The sequence below is a fragment of the Phoenix dactylifera genome, chromosome 8 (genome assembly GCF_009389715.1).
Source record: "Phoenix dactylifera cultivar Barhee BC4 chromosome 8, palm_55x_up_171113_PBpolish2nd_filt_p, whole genome shotgun sequence".
NCBI classification, from domain to species: Eukaryota; Viridiplantae; Streptophyta; class Magnoliopsida; order Arecales; family Arecaceae; genus Phoenix; species Phoenix dactylifera.
The window spans coordinates 385,028-410,087 of NC_052399.1; the positions used below are offsets into that span (position 1 = coordinate 385,028).

Consider the following 25,060-nt stretch of genomic DNA (forward strand, 5'->3'; position numbering starts at 1 on the left):
AAGCTTTTTGTTTCTTTAATATGGTATCCAGTATAACATTAAAATATAATTTGTACCAGCTAGTCGGCATTTCTATCAGAGATTCTCTGTTCGAATTCGAATAGTGATATATTTCTTATACGTCTTAAAAGAACCAAGGGGAATCCAATTCACATCATTTTCTAATCTTGTATCATGTGCTTCATCGAGTAATTGTACATAGCATGAATGTACATTTTCTATCTCATCTAATCATCGGTCGCTGTGCAGTCATCTATCATCGTGCAAAAAAGTGATTTTATCTTTCGTATGTCCAAAAGAACCTGGGAAATCCAATTCACATCATTTGCCACTTTCGTATCATGCATAATTTTCATCGCATGAATGTACATTTTCTATCTCATACGATCATCTATCACTGTCCGATATGCAAAAGATAAGTGGTCAAATTGTAACAACTAGAGAGGATTCACATTCAATCAAATAATCCTAAATAAATATGTAGCAAAAAAAATCTGAAATATAACAATCAAGATGTAGATTTATAACTCATGTAAAATTTTTAATATATATGCAATAGAGGTGCTGCTATAAGAAAAATAGTTGAAATTGCTTTGCCAATTCACAGGCATCAATAGATGACTTTCGTTATGTTTCTTATTTTACTATTAGACAAATACCAAGTATGTATGCCTGTATTTATATGGTACCAAGCATGACTTGCGTTGAAATTCTCCATTCACGAGTTGAGATAGCCCCCACGCGTTTTGGAGATGGATGGCTGTCACAAGAAGCCATAATATGCATCGCAGATAATCCAATCCACTCCCGTCCCATCTCCATCTCGCAATGCTAGAGTTGCTAGCGAGCTGGAGAACAATAGAATTGGGATGGCAAAACCCCCCAAAATCATCACTACAACCTCTTGAAAGTCCTTTCATGATGTTGAGAACCTCTCGAGATCAAGCACACATACCTCTTTGCACTCTTGAGTCCAGAGCACCCATGACCTATTGCTCAGGGGCTGCCAAGGCTCCGGCACACATGTGACCGGAGGGAACTTCGTGCAATAAACACCCACAATGGAAATACTCTAAGAAAGAAAGCACGCGGGGAAGTAGAGGCACCTAAAAAAGCAAGAGAAAACCATGGCCAAGCAGCCCTTAAACCATCTATTTACAAGGGGAATCCAAATCACCAAGGAACCCGATCAGAGAAATTACCACGCCGATCAGAGAATCATCCAAGTAAACATGGTTTATTGATCTAAGAAGATACAAATACAAACATACCACATCATCTTAACCGATCCACCGGCCCCACTCCCCCCAACCATGCAACCTTAAACACGAGAGGAAGGGAAACCAGCTCAAAGTTCCATGTGCCAACAGAATTGGGTCTTCTGTGCCTCCATGAAGCATTGGCCCGCTCGATCGGTGTTGATCTGACAACCATAAGTATCAATGAACTGTTCCATGGTCAGCAATCTGGTGGGATAGACTAGTAGGTTCAACCCAACAATTCGGACCAACAATCGTGCCCAAAAGGAGAAATACTTGGCGCAGAGAATTCAATCCAGGGAGTACTTATTGAGGACGCTAAATACCCCCAATAAAGGAATACGAGATAGAGGGTTACATGATTTAACCCTAACTAGGAATATAGAACTAACCTGCAAAACTAACATGCAAAAGGAAAAAAGATTCAGCAAATAATAGACATAGATGATCTGTCCCTACTCAGTCTAGATATGCACATGCAAGCTGACAGATTTTGTACAAAATACTTGTTACAATGAACTGAGCATCCCCCGCATTGAGATCATACATACTCAGAATGAAATTGATAACAAAACAAGCTGCCGTAGACATGCTGCTGGCAAGAAAAGCAGATACAGGTACCAGAAGCAAAGGTTAGGTGTTCGACTTCTAATAAGTCTGAGAGCAAATCTATGCTGGCTAACGTGTCAAGCTCCCATTGGTATACAATCCAATAGAGAAGGTCATATCAGGTGGATCAAAATAAATTAGGTCAAGCGCTGCTAATCTGTCAGGTATTACCCCAGCATAATGGCCCCACCTCATTTGCCGAATGTCTAAAAGATTGCAGTTTGAGATGATATAGCTGTGCCAATTGATAACGATACAACTCATTTCAGCAGCATTGAAAACATACTGGCCATAGCCCAAAGATATGAATAGGAGATCATAAGAAACCACAGTTGCTGGCAGGTACCTGTACTGAAGAAAAGTTAGAATGTGGGACTTCTAAAGATATAAAATGAGTTGAAATACTTGGACTTGATGGTTGAATGCCCATTAACTTCCAATAATAATACTGGATGAGATCTGAAATGATTTTGAAGGCTTTCAATGAAGCTTGCTGGGGAAAATAAATTTAAACCCATTCAATCTAAAGGGTGATCTTTTCTTCTTTTGGTTTATGCCAAACTTTGGTCTAAGAAATTAATTGAGCTGGACCACTTCGACAGAACCATCTCCATTGTACCCAAGAAAATCATGGAAAGAGACTTTGATATTTGTCCTGGCAGGCTGCATCATGAGTGGTAGATGATCTCGAAGGTTCTTGATGAAGCTCAATGGGGAAAATCCATTCAACCCATACTCAATCTGAAGGGAGGTCTCTTTTCTTCTTTTAGATTTTATGAAACTTTTGTGTGAGAGATTATTTGAGCTGGACCAGTTTTACAGAACCATCTCCACCACACGTAAGAAAACCATGGGAAAAGACTTGAATGTCTGTCACAGCAGCCTGCATCATGAGTGGTAAGTTGGATCAGGTAATAATGCTTTAACTGAGAAAGGCATAAATTAGAATCCTTCCTTTTAAAGAGATTACCCTCACAAAGCCTCTGGAGTTTGATTTAAGAAAAGTATGCCGTTCGTGCAGTTTTTGCCAATGAAAAATTAATTGGGATCTTTTGGCATCCCAAAGTTTCACATCGCCATCTTTGCTGCCAGTTAAGAACAAGCTAGTATTCGGGATAGTTGAAATCCTGGTGACACTTCCTTCAGTCACACCAAGCGAAAATCAAATTAGCAAAGCTGCCAGTTTTCTAATAAAATGCAAATGCCAAAGGTAAGAGTTATACCTAAATGAGCCTTTGGTATATACCATACCATTCCATTGGTATTTTCACCATACTTGGAAGTCCCTGAGTTCATCTCATGCAAGGTAGAGGGCTGGTAATCATGCTCGTTAGAATGCCTATGCCGCTTGGTCTTTCCAGTGGCAATGAAGCGGAAGTCATGCAGCCCTACATCACCACCTTTTCCCCCTGTTACTATTAGGGGTGAAATTGACCCGCTTCCTACATCATTATCAAACACCGAAAGAGAGCGAGCACCACCTTCATATGAAAAACAGGTACTTGCAATTAAAAGATGCACTGTTTAGGGAAATAAGTAAGAATTAGATGCTTAAAAGAAAGAATTAATGAACATATCACCACTTGGCTCAGCAACACAGATACACAAGGGGAGAATCAGATTAAACTAAAGAATCAATTTGTTTGCATGTTTAACAGGTACAGTTCTGTGATGCGCAACAAAGCAATCATTAAAGAACCATTCACCCAAGAAACATCCAAGAAAAGGACTCGGGGAAAAGGTTTCCAGATAACACAAGAAGTCAGATTTGCAAAATGATAATAGAAGATTTTATCCATTTCAATCAAATAATATTGAGAATCCAATTGTTATCCTTCTAGAAGACTAGACAATCATCGTGTATTTCAAAAAATAGACAAGTTCCTCATTAAAAATTTATATGAATAGTTGTATTGATACAAAAAACGAATAAAATTGTTAAATTAATAATTGGTGTACAGAGTTCAAGTACTCTTTAATGTGCACATCTGCCAGCTAGTTTTGCGATTGCACTTCTTTAATTTATCTTGCTGATTTCCTAGGCCTCTTTTTGCCCATGGTTGTGAAAATAGGGAAAGAAATGAATGACTTAATCCAACTGCATATACAATGCAAATCTCATGAATGCCTTGGAAAAATGCAACATCCCCAACCCATCCATTGGTTTAAAAGAAGGGGCATGAAGAGCATATGCTAGCTCCCATCATGAAAAAGAAGAGCACGTGCTAGGTACTATCTGTTTTATCATTTGTTAGCAACCTTCCAATCTTGATACAACATGCATTGATGACATCAAATCTGTCACCAATCATCAAGGTCATGGAATTAATTGAAACAAATCCATGATGTGCCCTGTGGATGAATAAGGACGGAAAAAAAAGAGATTTTAATCGCTAAAAACTATATATCTATTTGACAAACATTTAACTAAGGATTTGACGATCAACGGCTTTGTAGCAGGTGAACTAACACAGCTGAAGGAGAAAAACCATGAACTGGGATGAAACTTTGCAAGAGAAAAAGAAATAAACAACTTGAACATATTGGTTAAAAGTCCTTAACAAGATCCTCAAGAAGATCCTTACAATGAATCACAAATTATTCATTAACTTCTCCAAAGTTCCAAGAAGGCATTTCCTGGCCAAAAGATTATAAAGAAAATAGAAACTTATTTAGAAAATTTGCATAAAAAAGGAAATTTATTCATGAGATATGAAAATGTAAATTTTGAAAATTGATTAAAACATATTAGTTAATTTAATATTATACATTAATACCTGACTAAATTAAAGTCAAATTAGTCTTGTAGAGATTCCGACGTTATGACCCAAAACCTTACTCAAGAAGGCTAGCTAGAAAATATTATTTGGGTTCCTTGGCCCTAAAAAAGTATCCAAGATCTTGTTAACAAACAACCGATACAAGCCTAAACAAATGCTTGCATGGTCCTCACATAGACCCCTCTTTTAAACCCCAACATCCTCGACGGGCTAAGAATCTAAACTCAATCAAATCAAATCATAAACACCATGATTATCTCATGATCAGTTCCAAAAAAAACCATGCTGCAGTTTTCCCTAATCCATACGGACCATGGCTAGATCCCCTTTGATACTATTTGTAACAATCAAGGATCTCAGTCAAAAAGGCTAGTCGAGAGGTTTTATAACAATCAAGAACCTCACCTAAGAAGACTAGCCATGAGGTATTACTTGAGTTTCTTGGCCCTATATAAGTACCCAACATTTTGTAAGTGCACAAACAATGTGGGCTTAAAACACGCTCGCATTGGTCCTCACATTGCATGTGCATGGACACGCATGCATGAAAAGTTTTAGATGTCTCAAATCAATATAAGAAATGCTTGGCAAAAGGGATATACAACAATTTTTAAAATTTAAAGCCATAGGCTGAAGCCAACAAGTTTGTGCGATATAAGAATTCAGAATATAATCCAAGGGATCTCAATTGCACAAATTTCATAGATCTGGCTTTGCTCATGAGAGGTCTATGGTAGAGGTTCAAATTGTGTACTTCTTTCATGTGGAATCAAATGTTCTCTTTATCCATTCATTATATTTAACACGTGGAACAAAATAACCAAAGCCTAGTTCATTTTGTATGGCTTACCATCATAGATACATGTTGTTATTAAGTTGGAAGGTGCAACTCAACAACCAAAATAAATAGAAAAAAATCAAAATAAATAAACCATACAGAAATTATTAGAAACCAATGCTTACGAAGGAACAAAAAGCATAAAGAGAGCACTTAAATTATTGAGGACATGTATGCTATATCAGCGACAAATGTTAGGAATTAGTTATTATACAAGTAAATTTTCAATCGCAAGGCTTCCACCAAGAAACAGCACCAAGCCCATATCTCTCTTTTGCCTAATGATAAATGAACTTATTGGTAATATTTAGAAAGATGTAATATTTCCTAGCATAATTAGGAAGCCTCATGGAAATTTATCCTCAGAACATTTTCACTGACTTATTCTTATAACCTTCAATTTTCATTACAGATCCATTAAGGTGCACTTAGCATTTCCATAGGTCCTTATTTGATTTATATTTCTTCTAAGATTAGGACATGTTTGGTTTAACCAATTATATATCCACATGTCTACAGTCTCAGCATTAATGTTATGTGGTCATTGGGAGAGTAAATTATGGTACGCGAAAGCTGTGAAGATTGTTGGTTGGGGCATGTCACGACAACAATTGCAACCTCACTAATGACATGGACTTCTTGTCTATTTGGTCTACTACCACCACCACCACCAAAGCCTTTTCCACTAATTATATCAAGACACCTGCTATAGAAAAACAACTCAAAGATGAGAGGGTTCAACAGAGAGAACAAATTTTGACTGGTTATCAAAGAGGCGTTAATGCTTTAGAAACTAGTGTTGAATTACAGTCATGGTAAATAGGGGCAAGAGAAAGGCATTCCACGAAACAGATGATAAGGTTTTGTAGGAAGCTGTTTATATAAGATAACGAGCTGAATGAAAAGAAAACCAGAGGGAGACAATCTCATTATCAAATGAAATAAATAGCAAAATAATATGCAGTGTAACAAACGAGGCAATACCTTCATGGCAAATAATAGATGCTTGACATGTTGCTGGTGGAGCCAATGTGTCCCACACAACAACATTGACGCCATTTGAGTTACATCCAGCTGCAGCAATAATTGACCCACTCGCAGCCACATATGCAACATCCCTGAAACCATTTCCAATCTACTTACAATAATCTGAAATTGAAAATATCAGATATTTCCATTGAGGTGCATAGTTATCAAAGCAAAATCATTTGAGAAATAGAGAGGTTCATACGATGCATGGTTGCTAAAGCAGAGGGACGAGTCAGTGGGATGGACATTGCTCCTCCCTCCAACCTCAAGTTGCCATGTGCATACTGTGCCATCTAATGCAGCAGTAGCAAATCTGTGTCCACAATGGTCAAATTGCAAGGCAGATATTGAGGCAAGCGCATAAGGTGGGGGAACATTAGCAGCAGGAAGAACACCATAGGTTGCCAAAGCTCTATCCTTACCAAACTGCACAGTTTGAAAATACACATATAAGATTCAATAAATTATTCTGCATAAAATGATAGAGAAAATTGTCACAACATATAAAGAAGAGAAAAGCATGATATGCATTTAAACCAAACTATACTGACACTAATTATTTGTTTTCATGCTCTTCCCTTTCCATTGTTAGATCTACTACTTGCTACATGGTCAGTCCATCTATATCATCACAAAATCTGCAAATCATCTTAAGGTTAAGAGAGTTGCAAGAAATAGAAAATATTTAAGGATAATTTACTATATTGTCCTTTTATGCATTATTTTAGTCTATGCCAGTACGTAAATAGATCAAAAATACAGACTGCTTACGTGCCATTTTGCAGGCTCCCACTAATTCCTTGCAACCACCACTTGCCAGTGCACAACAGTAAAAAATATTCGTAGTTATACAGATGCATTATCAAGAGGTATCTATATAAAGAAAGTTTAACTTAAGAAGAAAGATTTTGGATCACAAAGAACATCAAGGAAAATTCACTTGCATCCCACTATTGTTAAATTTTAATGCTTGTTGGACATGGAAAAATTTCTTGAAATTGTCAAGTTCATAGACAGAAAATATACAAAAAATAATATGGACGTATATACATATTTATTGATGTATGGCAATATTCATCAAGTATACCTCCCAAAGGTAGACATGTGTGTTGGTAGATCCAACTAAAAAGAAAGGCCTTGAAGGATGACAGGATAATGCTCGGGTGCGAACGTTTTCTATAGTTGCTGGAGGGTCCATAGACTCATCAAAATCTTCTTGTTCCCCCCAGCCAAGACCTGAGGCTCCAATACCAGCATAACCTGGAATTCCAAAAGCTCCACCTCCCGTCAAGTCTCTCCCTGGTCTTGCCAAAGAGCCTATGCCCACTGTTGCTCCACCCAACCCCAGGTGTGCCCCTCTTTTGCTCCCAAGACCAACACCTGGAGAAACATAAGTAGGAATTGGTGTAGATTCACAACCAGCCCACCCATCTTGTGGCCAATCAGACTCCGACCAGATATAATCTGCTTGCTCTTTCAAAGGTTTTTCTGCTTTCCAGTTGAAGAAAAGAAGTCCCTAGAACAAACTCTGAACTTTAGGTGTAACATTTATATATGAAAACGAAGAAATGTAATTAAACTTAAAGATGTGCACATATAGATATCCACAAACAACTGTCACAAGTGACAACTGCATAAAATTCCTCTTGCAAAATGGATTGGAAAAGAATGCTTGAATTTACAGAAGTTACCTTTCGGTTGCTTGCAAGCGCAACTTGTTGCTCATTGATGGAGTTGAAACAAATTGCCTGTATGAAGAAAAAATAGTTAACAGTTACTTCCAATGCATAGCTTTAGAGACATTTTGTCTTGTCATCTCCAGAAGTAAAGATTAATTTGGTACCAAGGTATCAAAAAATAATTGCTGCTATATTAGAAAAAAACATGAAAAAGATTCTCATACAGTAAATTTCCAACTGCTGAACATGTTTAACAATAAAATTAATACCTCAATAAGTTCCCCACTTCTCTTAGCAACTTCCTTTGGATTGCAAAAATAAGTAGCGTCTCTTGGGGAACTTGAACATTTCCATCTTGTTTCCACAAAGCCATCTGTGTCCAAGACCCTGCCACTACGAATTGATTTTGCTCCGTCATTAGGAATGCTACCAGTGCAACTATCTTCCAATCTATTGTTTGTTGAAGCAGCATTTTCATACTCAGCAAAGATATCCGCGTGCATATCTTTCCAGGATGAAAAGAGCTTCCTGCTAGTACAGGGAAAACAAGGAACTCTTTCTTTTATAAACTCTGCACAAATATCCTGAGGATTCAAAGAAATTTCCCTCAACATGTTGAAAAAGGATTTGCTGTCCTCAATGGGCAATTGTGAAGTAGCAACTTCCTGATTTAAATAATGATGTAAGAAGCCTGGTTGAGACTGACTACACTCATCTAACCATACAATGGTAGTTACAGGTAAACCCTTTAGTGCTTTCCATCTAAGGAATGATGCAAGCTGTTTTACTAAAGAAGAGGAAACATAAGACAATGAGGCTGCTAGTAACTTAGCAACAGTAAGGGGGAATAGACTTATCAGATCCATGATACTGTTCTCATCTTTGGGCCTTTCAGTCACTGGGAACTTGCTAAAGTGGTTCTTCATGAAATTTGACAGATGCATCCATAAACAAGCCCCTACAAGATGCCACTTTTCATCTTCTGATATGGAAGGCATTAAAGAATTGCTTTGTTCAAGCTGCTTTTGTTGGCAAATAGCATCTGGGATAAATCCCATGCTATCTCCTGATGCATCATGAAACATCAACTCTGATGTCTGATGTAAAGCTTTCATTAGTTCACCTGCCATACCTCCTAACGAGGACTGGCCATTGACAAATGCATTTAAAATTGGATGGATCATCAAGATCAGTCCTTTCAAATGTCTCCTAAACCAAGTGGATGAAAAAAATATACAATATTCAACAAGATCAAGAACAGAACGGGAATTTAAAGCAACACCTTCTGTAGAATATTCTCTATCATACTGCTTTAAAATTAACCTGAAAATCCTCAATTGGTAGATTATACTTTGCAGAACACAATCCCTAGTATGAACCAGACCATACATGTCCTTTTCAGATGTGAAATCTCTGTTGTAAACCAGCTTCAGTACAGAATCAGAGAAACAACAGAAGACAACATATCGAGCAACAAAATAGGATATTTCCCTGCTTGCCTTCAAAAGCAGCCTGGGAAGAGCAGGATTTAAGAAAGGACTTCGAGGACCATGATGATCATTTTCATCTTCTTGAGAAATATTGACTTGTAACATTAGGTATCCAAGAAATAATAATTCCTTGTTGCAGGCAAAAATTAGGATCTGTAGAGATAAACAGCGAGTCAGTGCCAAAAAAAGAAATAAATCTTTGAAAATAAAAGTCACTAATTGACGAGAAACTAAGCATGAGAAAATAAATTAAAGTATGTAAAAAGAATATAAAAGGTCTTGATGTTCCATCTTATTACCATGTTGGCTAAGTCAACTGAGTTCGATGAGAACTTCTGTTCAAACGTGAACAATAGCCTGTTCAGGTAATGTTTCAACTCTCCTGTCTGAGTTTCATCTTGGTAAGTATCATGCTTCTTGTAGATAATCATTTCTCTGGACGAGACTAGATTACTGAGAGGCCATCTTGGATGATCCCTTAGCACTTTTGATATGTATTGCAATGCCATATTTAACTTAACATTAGATTCCAATTCAAGAGCCACATCTCCCAGTAGCCAGTTGCAAGCACCACTAGAGAAAGGATTCAGTATTCCATGAAAAATCTTGTGACTTGCAATATCTATCAAACTGCCTCGATCTTTACCCTCAATGATTAAAGAAGAGGATAAGCACTCCAATGCTTCAAGCTTAGTGAAAAGAAAGAATACCTGATCAGTCTTGAGGAACAAATTGAAGCACTCTATACAAGCTGTTGGACAGAAAACTGTGACTTCACCAATGCAAGAATGTCTCATTTTAATAAATGGTGCTAAAAGCGGTGTAAGAGCAATAGTACTATGGGAATACTAAGAAGACCAGTCTCTAGCTACATGCGCATTATCATGTAGGTTGTAAGCCATTTGAAAAACTTTCACATAAGTTGGCAAAAAAGAGGAACCTGCTTAACTTCTTGTCACAATAATAGATTGTTGTATATGAAATCTAATGACATAAGGTAGCAGGAATTGAATCCGATTTATGAGCTTCTAACCATTTGTGAACAGCTGAAAGAACATATGGAAATACAAAATATTAGCATGAATTTATGGATTATGAACTAAGAGCCCATAATATAGTCAGCCTTGAACCATCTGCATCTTCTTTTAACACCGGCAAAATCGACGAAATTGACGATCCATTTAAACAAACTTCATCACATATTATTTCACTAAAAAAGTTAAAGCTCTTGTGAGACCAGCAGCAGTTTGACAGTGTAGACCCAGAACCTACATTTTCTGATCTGCAGCAAACCCAGCAACACATACCTTTCAACCTATAACAATCACACACATCAAATTGCACTTTTCTATTTATATATCTGTCTGTGTGTACTGAACTGCTTTTCCCACCAAAACACTTAATTTTTAAGAAATAATCACCACCTTCAAAACCAATTATATCTAAAGTCTTATCAGATTCCTTTTTACCCATTATCAATCTATTACCTAGAGTTGCATTCTAAATCATGTTTCTTCATGTGTACCTCTCCACCTCCTTAAGGTTTTAGTGTTATTCAAGCATCTCTCTATCGAATTCAGCTCTTTTTGCATCCCTAATATTTTCTACAAATCAGCCTATGCATAACTGAACACTAGAAGCCAAACAATCCCCAATTCCACCCTATAAATGCACCACCCTCCAAGTTGCAGCTCTGCCCCTGCATTGCCGCCCTTCTCCTCGCAACCTCATTTTAGTACCCTATCATATCAAAGCTGTATGCAGGCACAGTTCTGTAAACTCAACATGTGTTGCATGATTGGACCACAATATACAACACAAAAGACAAACAAGTAGGTAACCATTTTTCTGTCACCAAGCCAAAGATCAAAAGTTAACCATAATAATCAAGCCATACCCAAGTTATGTGCATGCTGAAGTTCTGATCAACACAAAAGTAGCCGTTCTAAATCAAAATTCACCTACCCACAAACTAGTTTTCTTCTCTTGCCAACATTTGAATCCCCAATGACCAAAAGGATACATTGGCTCCTTGCAAAAACCACCCCCCACTACATAAATGACATAATGATGTGTCTCAAGTTCCATCTAAAAGATGTGCCCCCTTCTCAAAATAAGAAACTTAACATATAAACAAACAAATCATATATTAAATTATATTACATATGTATGTGCTTGTGTGATTACAAAACAGTTCTTCCATATCAAACGTTAATAATACAAGTCTAAACTAGTCAGATGCAGCAGATGTCACTACTCTCCACATTTCAATTGCCCAATCATCACGAAAAAGACAAGTGTGCAAGTTTCAGCCAGAAAAAACTTACAGGGAGTCCGCATCTGTCTAAGGCTTTTGCAGCCAACAATCTTCCAAACTTAGACAAAATCATAGCCAGAACATCACCAGCAGAATTTCTGAAACTATTTTTGGCTGCAAGAACAACACAGTATTGACCAATATTTGGGTCTGAAAAGGCAGGACGGTCACACAGTGTTACAGACTTATCAATCAGTGACTCATTGTGCAAATCAAATAGTACCTTGACTGAATCAGAATAATTCCCTAAAGTCCACTGCAGATACAACATGATGTTAGCAAGATACTGTATATGCAATCATAAAAAGAGTTATGTCTGGGACAAAATAACAAATATAATGTGTATATGGTGCATACTTCAAATAGGCTGGAAAGCCAGTAGTCCCCTTTCTCAATGGCATTAGGAAGCAAAATATTTGATATAAGCTGACGCTCTAGTGACCCTCCATAACCCTCAATAAGTCGACAAATGACAAGAGCAAGTTGTTCATCCCCAAGGTTTTTTGCACAGACTGTGACAGCAGAAGAAGGGTCACCTCCTAGCAGGAAAAATGCTATGGCAAGCTCCAACTGATGTCTTCCCATTAAAACATAGGCATTCTTCAGTGCAGCAGCTTTATTTTTTTCTTCCTAAAGAAAATGAGCGATGAAAATCAGTGGCAGTGTGTCTCAAATACGACACAACTATGAAAAACTCTTTGAAGATGAATTAAACAAACTCACATCAGTGGAACAAATACAAAAGATCTTAAACAAATAACAGGAAGTGAGCATAATTTAATGAGATTAACATTGACAACTTTAACTATCAGTACAAAAAAAGAAAAATGAATGTTTGCATCTTTGTAATCCTTTCAGAACGTTATAAACTCTTGCAATAGATGCAGCTACTAATACATCTGCTGACAACAAAATCTATAACCAAGGTCCTTACCTGTTCATGAACTGGATATTTATAAAAGAGTGTGAACCTCCATCCACTAGTTCTGATTTGCTTTTTTCTTTTTTCATAACAATACCAAGGATTTGAACCCTAAACCTCCAAAAAGGTAAGCACTGTTAGCAATACAGTACCATCACCCATGTCGGTCAAGTACCAAGTCCATATAATATCATACTATATCGTACCAACACCCAACATGGTACTCACCTCCGTGCCAAATCCCCTATGCTTCACCCGGAGAGGTAGGGCAAGGCGGGGGCGGGCCGTGGCATGAGGGTATGGGTACTCGATGGTGATGCTAGATGTGGTGGAGTTGGTGGAGCATCGACATCAAAAAAGGTGGATGTAGGCAACGTCTCTGTAGAGGATGCCAAGTAGGGCCATGTCAGAGAAGGAGGCGATGGTGGTCGATCGAGAGAAGCAAGGAAAGCAGAGAGGGAGGGAGGGAGGGAGAGAGAGAGAGAGAGAGATTAGGAATGGAGAATTGGGGATTTTTTTATAAGGGGGACTAGATTCAGCCGGGATGAACTGGGTCAATACCACCCCAAACCGGGTAGACCGATCAATTCAGCCCGATTTGGTCCAGTTCGGACCGGTTCGCCTCCTGTCCCATTTTGAAAGCCCAAGCCATCCCCATTCTAGGCTGGTTTGGTTAGGTATGCCCAAAACTGAGCAGTTCAGCCAACCAGGAGGCAAGCCTTAGGAGTGAGGTGCCAACAGATTGTGCTAAATGTTGGTGGCAACTAGTTTTGGATGAATTAAAGACTTGATTTTTTCAAACAATAACAATTATATTTATATATGGGTCTAAGCAGTAAAGAGTTAATGCTTGTAAAATTGAAATTACATATTATGCTACAATACCTGGAAATTGCGTGAAAGAAATCCAACCAGCAATTTATCTTTCTCATATTTGCTAATTTTAAAAAGGCCAGCCAAAACTTGAAGTCGATTCAATGCTAAATATAGAAGTGCACAGTCCTTTGGGTCCTTTTTCTTCAGATATTGCAATCTTGCCAATTTCTCCATCTGCATGTTTAAACATACCTAATCAGCTTGATATGATCCAGAGTGCAATTGTAAAAGAATTGATAGCTTACAATACTGAAATCTTATGCACATTTTATTGAAGCAGTGGCTAGCAAGTGCTAATCAATACAATGCTCCATGGGGACAACAAAGATTAAAGCCTGCGCATAATCAAACTTAAAAGGCTTTTTCTTTTTCCGAAGTACAGGAAACCAGCCAAAACTTGAAGCATGTAGCATGTGCAACCCTATATGAAAATATGCACACTCCTAGTGGTTCTTGTTCAAGATATTCTATGATCATCTGCTTTTCCATCACCATGGTCAAATAAATTTTTTCAAGCGTGATAATGATCCAAAGAAAATAAATGCCTACGAAGAGCTAAAAATGGAGGACAAAGAATTTGCTGGCAAGCGGAAAAAGCAGACTGAACCAACTAGAAGCTTAAAGAAATACTTATAACAAGAAAATAATCATGAGATAACAAAATAAAAGATGCCAACAATCATTATGATTAGCCAATTCATAAACGTAGCAAACAACAGCAGGAGTTAATTGACAGCTAGAATCACTTGGTAACATGAATTTTTTATTTTTTTTGCCTTGTAATCTCCTGTGCAATCCACATGCTTCAGTCCCCGTGAAAGCCACACACTTTAAACCAAATTGTTAAAATTACATAGTAACCTCAAAAGTAGTCAAGAAAATGATGAAAGAACAAGCATTAATTGTAAAAGTTGCAACCTACTGGAAATTGTGCATTCCTACCCTTGTTCGCAGTTGTGACGCATTCATATACCACAGTCCCACACCCAAATTTCGCATTTCTATCCAAGACGGTTCTGCAGATAGAACAGAATTCAGCAAATCATCTTGACAATCAGACTGGAAGGCCCATGCAACCAACCCAGAGTCGACAACAAACTCTTCTGCAGCAGCCAATCTCCCATATTTTCGAAGAAAAAATAGTTGTTGAAATCGGACAGAAACCCAGAACCTTGAGAGAAGCAAAATAATGTAATTAATGTAATAAGTGATAAATTTGTAAGTACTTCGAATCTTCATGTTTGCACTAGTAATGATAAAAGAAATGCATGACATGTATCAGCAAATATACGCAATACAGCATCTCAGATGCAACAAAATAGTGAGATTTTAAATAAAGCAATTGAAGAGAATTCAGAGGTAACTCTTAATAAGGGATTTAGAATTTGATAGATTAAGCCCTTCAGAGACAAACAGTGCAGATACTAATAAGTCGGTTAAGAAAAACTAGATTCAAATAAGTTTGAAAAGATAGACATCATATAAAAGAAGTGTCAGATATGCCACAAAAATCGTGTGCATTTAGTTAAAGAGAGTGACACCATTTCAGGGACATCATTTTGTGAAGAAGGGATACGGAAGCATCCCAGATCAATCCTATCAGGCTAAAACCAAAGTCATATCTGCAAAAAAAAAGGGGACTGTAACAGAACTTGAAAGGGCAACTATAAAGACACAAAGGGTTTCTCAGTCTATAATACTTTAGATGCAGCTGTTAACTGCAACATCTTAATATCCAAGAAGTAGGCAAGTTACAGAGAAGCATAAAAATACTTAAATTTAGATTAGAAATTACATTAATAGCCTAGAATCTGTATTTTGAGATTCAATGCGAAGTCATTTCCTCTCAATATTGGTCCTTAACAAGTAATAGCACTGCGATTCGGTGAATTTATATGACACGCTAGTAATGTTTTGATAGGCGTGCCTAGGCACTTGCATAGGTGAAGCATGACCCCAGCACCTCACTTCTACTAAGGCAAGGCCCCTTTAATTGGGCACTGGAAAGGTACTAAAGGCATGTGAGGTGCAAGCAGCTAGGAGCATGCTAAGGCGTGCCTCATCAAATTCTAAAAGATGCAGGTATCTAAATTAACATCCAGCCATAAGTAAAGAAAGGAGTCTTCGTTGTTAAATATATTTAAAAGCATGTAGTCATTATAATTAATATGTATATTGATATTTTTGGCCTAACTTTGTCAAGACATGCGCCTTTGGCTGCATTCGACTCCTTCAAAGACAAAAGACAATCGAAGTCTTTGCTCCCTGGATAAGTCTCATTCGATGTCGCAACCGATGCCATTGTGCCTTGCACCCAGGCTCCAAGAGACCTTGGCAACTTAGTGCACCTTGAGCCTTTGACAACTATGCATGCTAAACTAGATAGCTCAAATCGTTGCAGACCCGCTCAGTCTAAAACCTAGATAAAGGCATCTGACACTTAGCAGCAAGGTCTGCTGAATCACACTGAACCGGCTAGTTTGGGGCATACCAAGGTTCGTTGTATTGGTACCAAACTTCGTACCGGTGCCACACTAGCATAGTCTCGGTATGGTACGATACACAGTATGCCTGGTATATCGAGTGTCGATACGGGACCAGTACCAGACCGGTATGGTACATACGCTTGGTACTATCCGATACAGTACCACATACTATAGGGCATACCGAACTAGACCGATCGGTTATCGAAACGGTTCATCCCATTCATTTAGAACATACATTTTTTTTGTAAATTTCAAACTGTAGTAAATAGTTAGTTAACTTCACTCAGAAGAAAGTCGGCAAACCATATACGAACTTCAACTCGAAATTTACCAAAAAAATAGGGCATCCCTGTTTCGAAACGAAATAGGGATGCCCCTAGTCATGAGGGCTTTCGAGATGCTCTTTCTCTCTCGGCCTCTCCTCCCTCTTCCTCTCTTCATCCCTTCCTTCCTCTCCCTCTCCCTCCTTTCTCTCTCTTTTCCTCTCTCCTTCTCCCTCTCCCCCTCCTTCGGCTCTCCCTATGTCAGTACACCTTGAACGGCACAGTACATACCCATACTGTGCTGAATTGATCACCATCTGGTACCCCCTCCAATACCGGCTCGGCGGACCTTGCTTAAGAGGTAGAATATATACAAATTTCTAAAGAGGGAAAAGTGGTCAAGATTGCAGTATGCTCTGCATTTGGTGCACCATCATTTAAGCTCTATGTAAAAATAATTGACTATAAACAGTTAAATTTCAGAAAATGCTACCGTATGGAACACTATGGAAAGCCTTTTTCTTCATCAATCACTAGGCAGTCCCAAAACCAATAATGGGGAAAGGATGGCCTCCCATATTTTCTACATTAGATTTAATGCCTCTACAAGTTGGCTATATTCAAGAATTGAGGATTGAAATACCTTTAATTCAGATGCATGCTAAAGGCATGATCCACATACAAGCACATATAATATAAATACCAAAATTAGTATTCTTTTTAAACATATTCATGCGTGTGCGCAATCAAAGAGGAATTATAAACATCCACCAATTAGAATCGCATATAATGTATTTTGCAATAAACTGCTGCACCAAATAAAAGCATCTTCATTAACAATCCCATAAAGTTCAATAAGATAAAACAATCACTAGGTCATGCTATATAAAACTGAATAGTCTAGGTTTGTAAAAGCTCATGCAGATATGTGTCTACCAAGGCAGTTAGCATCCAGCATACCTTCGCCCAGGTTCGTCAAGACTTTCATAGGCAGAAGCATGGCTTGAATCACCAATTTCACCCAGAAGATCAACAACTGCAAGGATTTGGATTCTTTCCATGTCTTTAATGAAAGAAATGTCATGAGAGTTCTCGAGAGAATAAATGAACTCGGATTTCCAAGAGGTGGCAGTAGAAATTTTTTTAGGAGCATTAGCCATTGAATCACCTGCCATAGACCAGCTCATGTTTCCTTGGAACTGCAAACTAGATACTTCAGAACTAACATCTCGACCCCATTGTAACCTTTTATTGCATAACTCTTTAGAGATAGTGTCCTCAGAATATTTAGATAAAAGAATCTCTAGAATGTTATGGCAAAATGTCCAATTATTGCTCCCCAGAATAGTAGTGGAAGTTTCATTAGACTTGATAGATTCAACCAGATGCTTCAGAACAACTTGTGCATGTCTCCAATTACCTAGAAATGGGTAGGATTCATTCTTTAGATGAAAGTAACATCAATAACAGATCAGAGAGTTACATAAGGTCAAAAGAAAATGCCTCTCTTTCAAAAGGGAAAAGGGGGAAAAAAGGACAGAGGTACTAAAATTCAACCTATGGATCTTTTGGAAAGAGCTTAAAGCTGTAGCTGAAGAACTTGGCAGTAAATGGAAATGTACAATTCACAGTACAAGAAACAAGCTCATGGTTTTTGTATTATCCTATGCTTTGATCAATCAAATGATCACAAATAGCACAGGCTGTAAAATCATGCAAACCAAAAGAACTGAATTATGATATCTATGAATTACAAAAAGTGGAAGGAGGAAAATCCGTCTTATCGTGGCACAATGTGGGTGGCGAAGCGAGAAGTTCTAGCTGGCTACAAATTTCTCCTTCTTCCAATAATAAGACAAAGACACACCTTTCTGATGGGATGCCTTCTCACCCAACAAAAACCTAAACTCTCTCTATATATACACAAACGCACACACATATATACATATAATTTATGTGTGTATGTGTGTGTGTGTGTGTAAATCTCATTTACCGTTGCCTTTATCTGCAAAATACACCCCCCTCCCTAGCCCACCAATCTGTTTCTCTCCCTCTCTCATACCTACGTAACCCATCAAGAGTATTTGATGGACAACTGGTGATCCCATCATAATTATGACTGACTCAAGTGGAATGAGTATTTGTCTCACGAGTTATATGTTTATATGCTGAATGGATGATATCCAATTACGTGACGCATGTGACTGAATCAAGTGGAAGGCATGTCCAATGGGTGGTAGCAATACCACCCCTTTTATTGATAAAAGTAATACCATACTATGCAATGTTGATGGATGATTCAAGAGAAAAGAGTATTTGATGGAAAATTTGGATTTTGTCAACCACTGAAATGTTTAGCATTCATGAGTGTTATGATGGATGGCTTGTTTTTTTTACACATAATTAATGGACAGCTTAGATCAACCACTCTATTTCCTAGAAACAAGAGTGAAACATTAAAAATAATAATTTAGATTTTTAGTACTTTGTTCTCTGTTACCCATGCATAAAGCACATAGTTTTATGGTAAGAGTCAATTTGCATCATCAAATTCCTTTTAATGTCGACTGATAAAACCAATAACATCTTCCTATTGGCCTTATTGTTCTTTATAATTACATCGATCAATAGATACAGCTTGTGTCACCATATTAGACTTGTGGGATCGATTAGTTTGAATCTACTTGGACTAGCTTTATTTCTATCGAATTGGAGAACACAATTCACATTCTTGGCAAAATAAATTTTAAAGGAACTCGCCAAAACAAGTATTTAATTTATGAAGGAATGACTAAACTTTTCAAATCACCTCCCAAGTTATCCTATGCAGCATGCATGGTGGTTAGTGCTATAAATCATCTAGAATGCCTGCTTCACTAAATTATAAGGTGTTACTTACCTATGCAAGAGAACAGCAAGCATCTATCCTTGTAACTCTCTTAGGAATAAATACAAGAAATCATTACGTAAAGACTAGATAATAATATATTATTTATAATAAGAACAACAAATAAGCAGGTGCTTTCGCAGATATCGTAAGTATTTAAAAAAACAAGGAAATTGATAAGGGGCATTCTCATATCTTTAAATATGAACTGATATACAATGCTAAAAATCTAATAAAGAGATGATGACCTGTCTTATATTCATTAACTAGCATACAAGTTTGTACAATTATCTGCTAGTTACATGATACCTGAATACAGATATTCAATGAGTGCCCTGGGGTGATAAACCACTAAATATGCATGTAGCCTATCTGCTATATCTATCATGCTGAGCAAACCCCTTTTGGTATCAGAATAATATTGTTCCTGGGACATCTCTGAACAGAAAGTGCGGTCCTTGAGGCCATTTTCCTTATTACTCGCATTTTTTGATTGCTTTGCTGTGTCAAAAAAACACTTCTTTCAATATTAGTAACATAAGAAAAGATTTTCTGCATTCTACGAACATATATAACAAAATGATTTTCACTACACTTACTTTCTGCTCTGAATAGCCACTGACTTAAGACAGAAATATGTTTCTCGTGAACAAGCACAGGAGTCACCTTTGATCCCCAGAGGAAATTTTTAGAAACAGGGTAAGAATGAAATAGTGCAAGACAATACCAAACATGCATCTCCTTCAATCCCTCCGATTTTACCATATTCTGATCAGAAGATGTTTTCTGAGAATATACATGGAACTCATTTGGTAGGCAGACTCCGAGCAACAACTGGCCATTACCAATAGATAACCAATTTATAGCAATAACAGGCCCTTTTAATATTATTGCATCTTCTAACAGAAAACCCCCACTACCTATCAGGCATATGGATTCCCAGATATGAAGCCTTGCAGTGCTATTATGACCATTCATGCTGACAGTCGCAATTTTACTATCATGAATAGATAAAGAAATTGCACTAACCGGGCCCTGATGTGCTGTGAACATTCCAACTAGCTTCCAAAGGAGCCTTTCCGGCTCGGAATGAATAGGAGATTCTGCATAAGACATTTTCCAAAGTTTCAAAGTGCCATCAGAGCAGCCTGTAGCCATGTGGTAACTAACAGTCTCGCTACATAAACCACCATAAGAAGCTGCAGATTGTTGGATAGGTAGTATAGAATTATCCAAGGAAACTACAGCAACACTGGTAATCTGATCACAATTTTGAGGAGCTGGTAAGTCTGATGAGCCTGGGTAAATGGCAGCATGGTACACTTGACCTTCAAAAGAACTTACATATCTCCCTTCTTCTGAACTGGCAATGCCTTTGGCATCACAGCCGCATCGCCCGTTGCTTCCAGATGGAGATTCAGAGTGCAGTGCAACTTTCCATGATAAAGCTTGAAACTTCGTCGTCCATACACAAAATAACAAGAAACTATTAGAAAGAAAAGATAGCCCACATTTGGAAGCTAAAGGTGTTGAATAAATGCAATCTGGTGGTCCTCCATGGTTACAGCCAGAAAAGGGAATCGTGAACATCTTCTGACATAACACATTGTCCCCTTTTTCAGAAATTTTAACAATAAAACAATCAATTCCATCTGCACTTCCCAGGAGAAGGAACCGCTCATCATGCAAAATTGATGGTGCCCAGGTCAGACATGAATATCCAATATCAGTGGATAGATCTCGTAAGGTAACTTTCCCCAAAAGTTTCCATACAGGATGTGCAACTGTTTGCATACTCAAGGTGCAATTGGAGAAGGCAGAAAGGGACCAGAAAAGAAGAAAACCATCAGAATCCAATGAAACAGCAAGTTCAATTTCACAACTATATGGATGCAGTGCAACTTGTATGATGTTCCCTGTGTGTCCATCTTGATTTAGAACTCCACCTGAAAAACATGAAAGACTTCTTTCCTTACTGAATTTACATAAAGATTTATCCTCTGTATCATTTGGCAGGGGATTATATAACTGTGACCAACGGACTGAACTATTGGGCAACAACTGAAGCAAAGAGCACATCTCAGGTGGGCCACAAAGCAAGCTCCTTGAATCAACAACTTTAACAAGGATAGGCTGGTCTTTAGAATTTGAGAAGTCAGAATCAGAAAAATTGCACCCTTTTAAATCCACTATGTTTTGTTTTTTCCACAAAGTCACCCGTGGAGAACGTGGGGGGGAAATGTCATCAAGGCAATGGATTGCCCAGTAAGTAACAGAGGATCTAGGGCCTACACTTATCAACCACTCACATTTGCCAATCTGATCATGATCAGAACCAACCGATGATAAATATATACTATCTCCTTCACCTTTACAAATTACACCACCAAATTCAATTGCCCATTTTATGAAAATGTCTACTCCAAGAGTTCCCCTCAAAAACTGGTTTATTTCAATTACTGCAATAACATGGTAAGATTGTCTTCTTGTCTTCAGATCATGTGCTTCCTTATTGAATTTTCTAGCCCTCCCATTGTCAATCTCGCTCCACAGTCTTACAGTTCCATCTAAGCAGCATGTCAACAGCACATCCCTTGATGCAAGTGAAGCATCCTTTTCTAATTGTGTCCCAGTGGTTGGCCTCCACTGAATCATTGAAACAGATTGAGGATGATGGAGCTGAACTTCTGTTATTCCAGAACTCCCATCCCTGTGATAGACTGAAACACACTTATGTTCCTCTCTTGAAAAAGAGAATACTTCTGCACTTATTCCACTGGAATGAACCAATGAATAAGCAGCTGTTGCTACAGGTCCTTCAGCAGACCAGGTTGCAGAAACAAGAGATTGAGGCACCTTTGCTCTCAACTTCCATGCCATTTCCCAAGAGGTGCTCCTTCTTATCCATGAAACCACCTCAATACCAGCTGCAATCAACCCATCACCAGAACCTGTCCATTCGATGGCCTCTATTGTAAAGGTCTCTGAAATGTCCACAGTCTGCTTCCAACAGAAAGAACCTGGAAATGTCAGATGTGCAATTACAGTTCATTTCCTATGAACTTATAAGTTTTTAGGAGATCCCATATTATAATTTATAGTAGTTTCCTCGATAAAGATTTGAACCACTATCATTTGCTAAACAAAAATAAAAAATAAAGATATATCAGTGCAGAACAATTTAACTATTTAGTCAAACTCTCATAACACCGACAACTATAAAATGGCAACATGATCCAGACTACTCAACACGTGAGCTCGTAAAGACCATAACTTGAGATGCTATTCACTTAACCTTTTTGTGGACGCCCTAAGTGTTGCTTCTGTGGTCTGCGTGAAACTATTTCACTGGTAGAGGGAGACTATTTCATCTTAAAGAATGTAGTACATGTTGCACCAGTTACCCACCACAGAGATACCCATTGCTCCTTTAGATAATACAAAGCAACATTCAAACTACAAAACCTAAATGAGATTGCTGCCCAAGAGAAGGAGTGTTTAATGGAGGTGGAAATCATGTGGCCTACTAACAAAAAATGTTAACATATATTGAAAGGTACAGATAAGGGAACGATTCAAAAGTATGAAGGTGTATGGATCCAGAAGAATAGGACTATCGGGGCAATAGGCTCAATGAAATAGAAATGAAAAAACATGATAAAGAACTGAAGTTGGCTGATATTAAGTCAATAGACACTAGAAAGACAACCTTGTGCAAAGTTTGCACTAAAGAGATGAAGATATGAGATTGATCATTTATTTGCGGCAAAATTGGGAAAGGCAAAGAATGCATACAGTAAGAAAGCTTAGGAGTAGAATGATTGAAGGATAGAGCGATGCAAGGCTAGTCATCACACTTTAGCCGTTTGGCTTTGGACTATATCCAATAACTGATGGAAAACAAGAAGTTGCATGTCCAAGGAAGCCATGAACAGAGTTCGTCAGACAGCAATTGAGACATGGTAAATAAGATGGAGCCAGATCCACTGGAAAATAAGGCATCAGTGGAGTTAGGAGCTATTCAAATAGTTTTCGTTTATTGTAGATACCATTACATGATACTAGGTGCAGCGTTGATTCTTCAACTACTCCACTACAGCACGCATTCCTGAACTCGAACCAAGGGAAATCTTTAGATTTTTCCCTTGACAGGCTACCAATCACATCAAAGAAATCAAAATATAAGGTTATGCTAACCAGAAACAAACTTCAAGAAAGATCAAGAAACGTTTCATGTGATAAAGTTACAAACGACCAACATTCAAAAAAACAACCAAGAAATAAAGAAGGATAAAATGGACTTATAGCAAGATTTGAGACCATTTTCTGGGGGAAAAGAGTCAGTTCTTGAATTCTAAAGAAAAGGTAAACAGGAACTTTCCCTTACCGGATTCGTTGTCGAGGACCGGCGAGTACATCCAGATGCTACTCCCCAAGGCCGCCGCGATCTCTCCTTCGGACGGGCGGGAAGGGCACCAGGCGACGGCGTTCACGGCTGCGGGGCCGTCTCCGGCAGCGGAGACCGGCGGGTCGATGACCTGCTGGAAGAAAGGACCGACTAGGGTTTCATGGGGGGAGAGAGGGGACGGGAAGTGGGAGATGACGATAAGAGAGGCGGCGCCGTACGCGATCCACGAGGCACCGCCGAAGTCCGGCAGCCAGTCGATCGCCGACGCGCGGCGGTTGGGAGCAGGGGGAATCAGCTGGGATCGGACGAGGGGGAGAGGGAGGAGATCGGTGATATCTTCGTCTCCGGCGGGGCCTCCGCCGTCCACCGCGACACGGCGATCCTCCGGCATCCTGGTTTCCTCTGGACTAAAGCGGAGGAGTTTGGGGTCGAGCGATGAAGGAGCGCACCGACTAGAGTTGTATGGTTCAATCGAGAACGGTACGGTGCGCCGCTGGTCCGCGTTAATCGTGAAATTTCATATTGAATTGCGTCAAGATTCGTTAACGCCGATATCCCACGGAATTTGTTCTAAAAGCGTTCTGAAAAGATTTGCCGTCGTTGTTTGCCCGGCTCAGGCCAGGGCGTTTGGACTGTCAGATCCGCGCGTTTCGGAGAAAATTAAAAAAGCTCTCGGGCCAAAGCATTGCCACTCTTAGCATGAATATTTACTTTTAATAATAATGAATTACATGATGTATGATAAACGATCTTGAAGACTATTATATAAATGCTTAGAGTATTATAGTAATTGTTGTTTTCAACAATGGAATATATTCCATTGTGAATGTAAATTTTACCAAAATTACCTTTCATATAATCCAAATTTCTTATTTTTTTTATTTTTTTATTTTTTTGGTACACCGGCTTCTCACACTAAACGTATATGAGTACAGCCAAGAAAATCAAAAGACAGAAGCAAATTGAGCGATAAGGAAACATTTGCATGGTTCACCCAAAGAAATTCCTCCGAGTGATGCGCCGCGTAGGAAGCCATCCAGTCAGCAGCTGAGTTGGCCTTCCGGTACACATGTGTGGCCCTATAGGAGCCGCAATCTCCTGCCATACGTCGTATGTCAAGGAGCATGAACTGCCCATCCAACTCTGAGAGTCGCCCGCAGATCTCCTCTATCACCGAGGCCGAGTCGCCCTCCAGGTGGATGTACTCTGCACCCAGA

The 25,060-nt window shown here is 38.5% G+C and overlaps 1 protein-coding gene across 5 annotated transcripts; it reads right to left on the bottom strand.

The window, feature by feature from the left end:
• Positions 1-568: 568 nt before the first annotated feature.
• LOC103713736 lies at positions 569-24,292 on the bottom strand. 5 transcript variants are annotated; one of them, XR_005512635.1, is made up of 18 exons: positions 23,823-24,288; positions 20,035-22,455; positions 19,745-19,936; positions 17,509-17,968; positions 14,742-14,970; positions 13,809-13,973; positions 12,359-12,631; positions 12,012-12,257; positions 9,984-10,373; positions 8,464-9,837; positions 8,207-8,263; positions 7,603-8,031; positions 6,718-6,941; positions 6,471-6,604; positions 3,092-3,388; positions 2,839-3,008; positions 2,215-2,751; positions 569-2,103 (listed from the first exon to the last, which is right to left on the bottom strand). XR_005512635.1 is itself a non-coding variant. In XM_017844415.3 (17 exons), exons 1-17 carry the CDS (start codon positions 24,232-24,234, stop codon positions 2,665-2,667), a joined length of 7,521 nt encoding a protein of 2,506 aa, XP_017699904.2. In that variant the 5' UTR covers positions 24,235-24,288; the 3' UTR covers positions 569-2,664. The 5 variants fall into 5 exon arrangements, 3 of the variants coding, with proteins under 3 accessions (XP_017699904.2, XP_038984489.1, XP_038984490.1); XR_005512634.1 differs by having other exon boundaries at positions 569-848; positions 956-2,751; XM_017844415.3 differs by having other exon boundaries at positions 569-2,751; positions 3,092-3,349.
• Positions 24,293-25,060: the final 768 nt, after the last annotated feature.

Coding starts and splice junctions, on each gene's coding strand:
- LOC103713736 (XM_039128561.1), bottom strand. CDS start 24,234: ATGCCGGAGGATCGCCGTGTCGCGGTGGACGGCGGAGGCCCCGCCGGA. Junction 17,969..19,744: donor CATTGAATATCTGTATTCAG/GTATCATGTAAC, acceptor ACCCATTTCTAG/GTAATTGGAGACATGCACAA. Junction 13,974..14,741: donor CGTCACAACTGCGAACAAGG/GTAGGAATGCAC, acceptor TTAAACATGCAG/ATGGAGAAATTGGCAAGATT.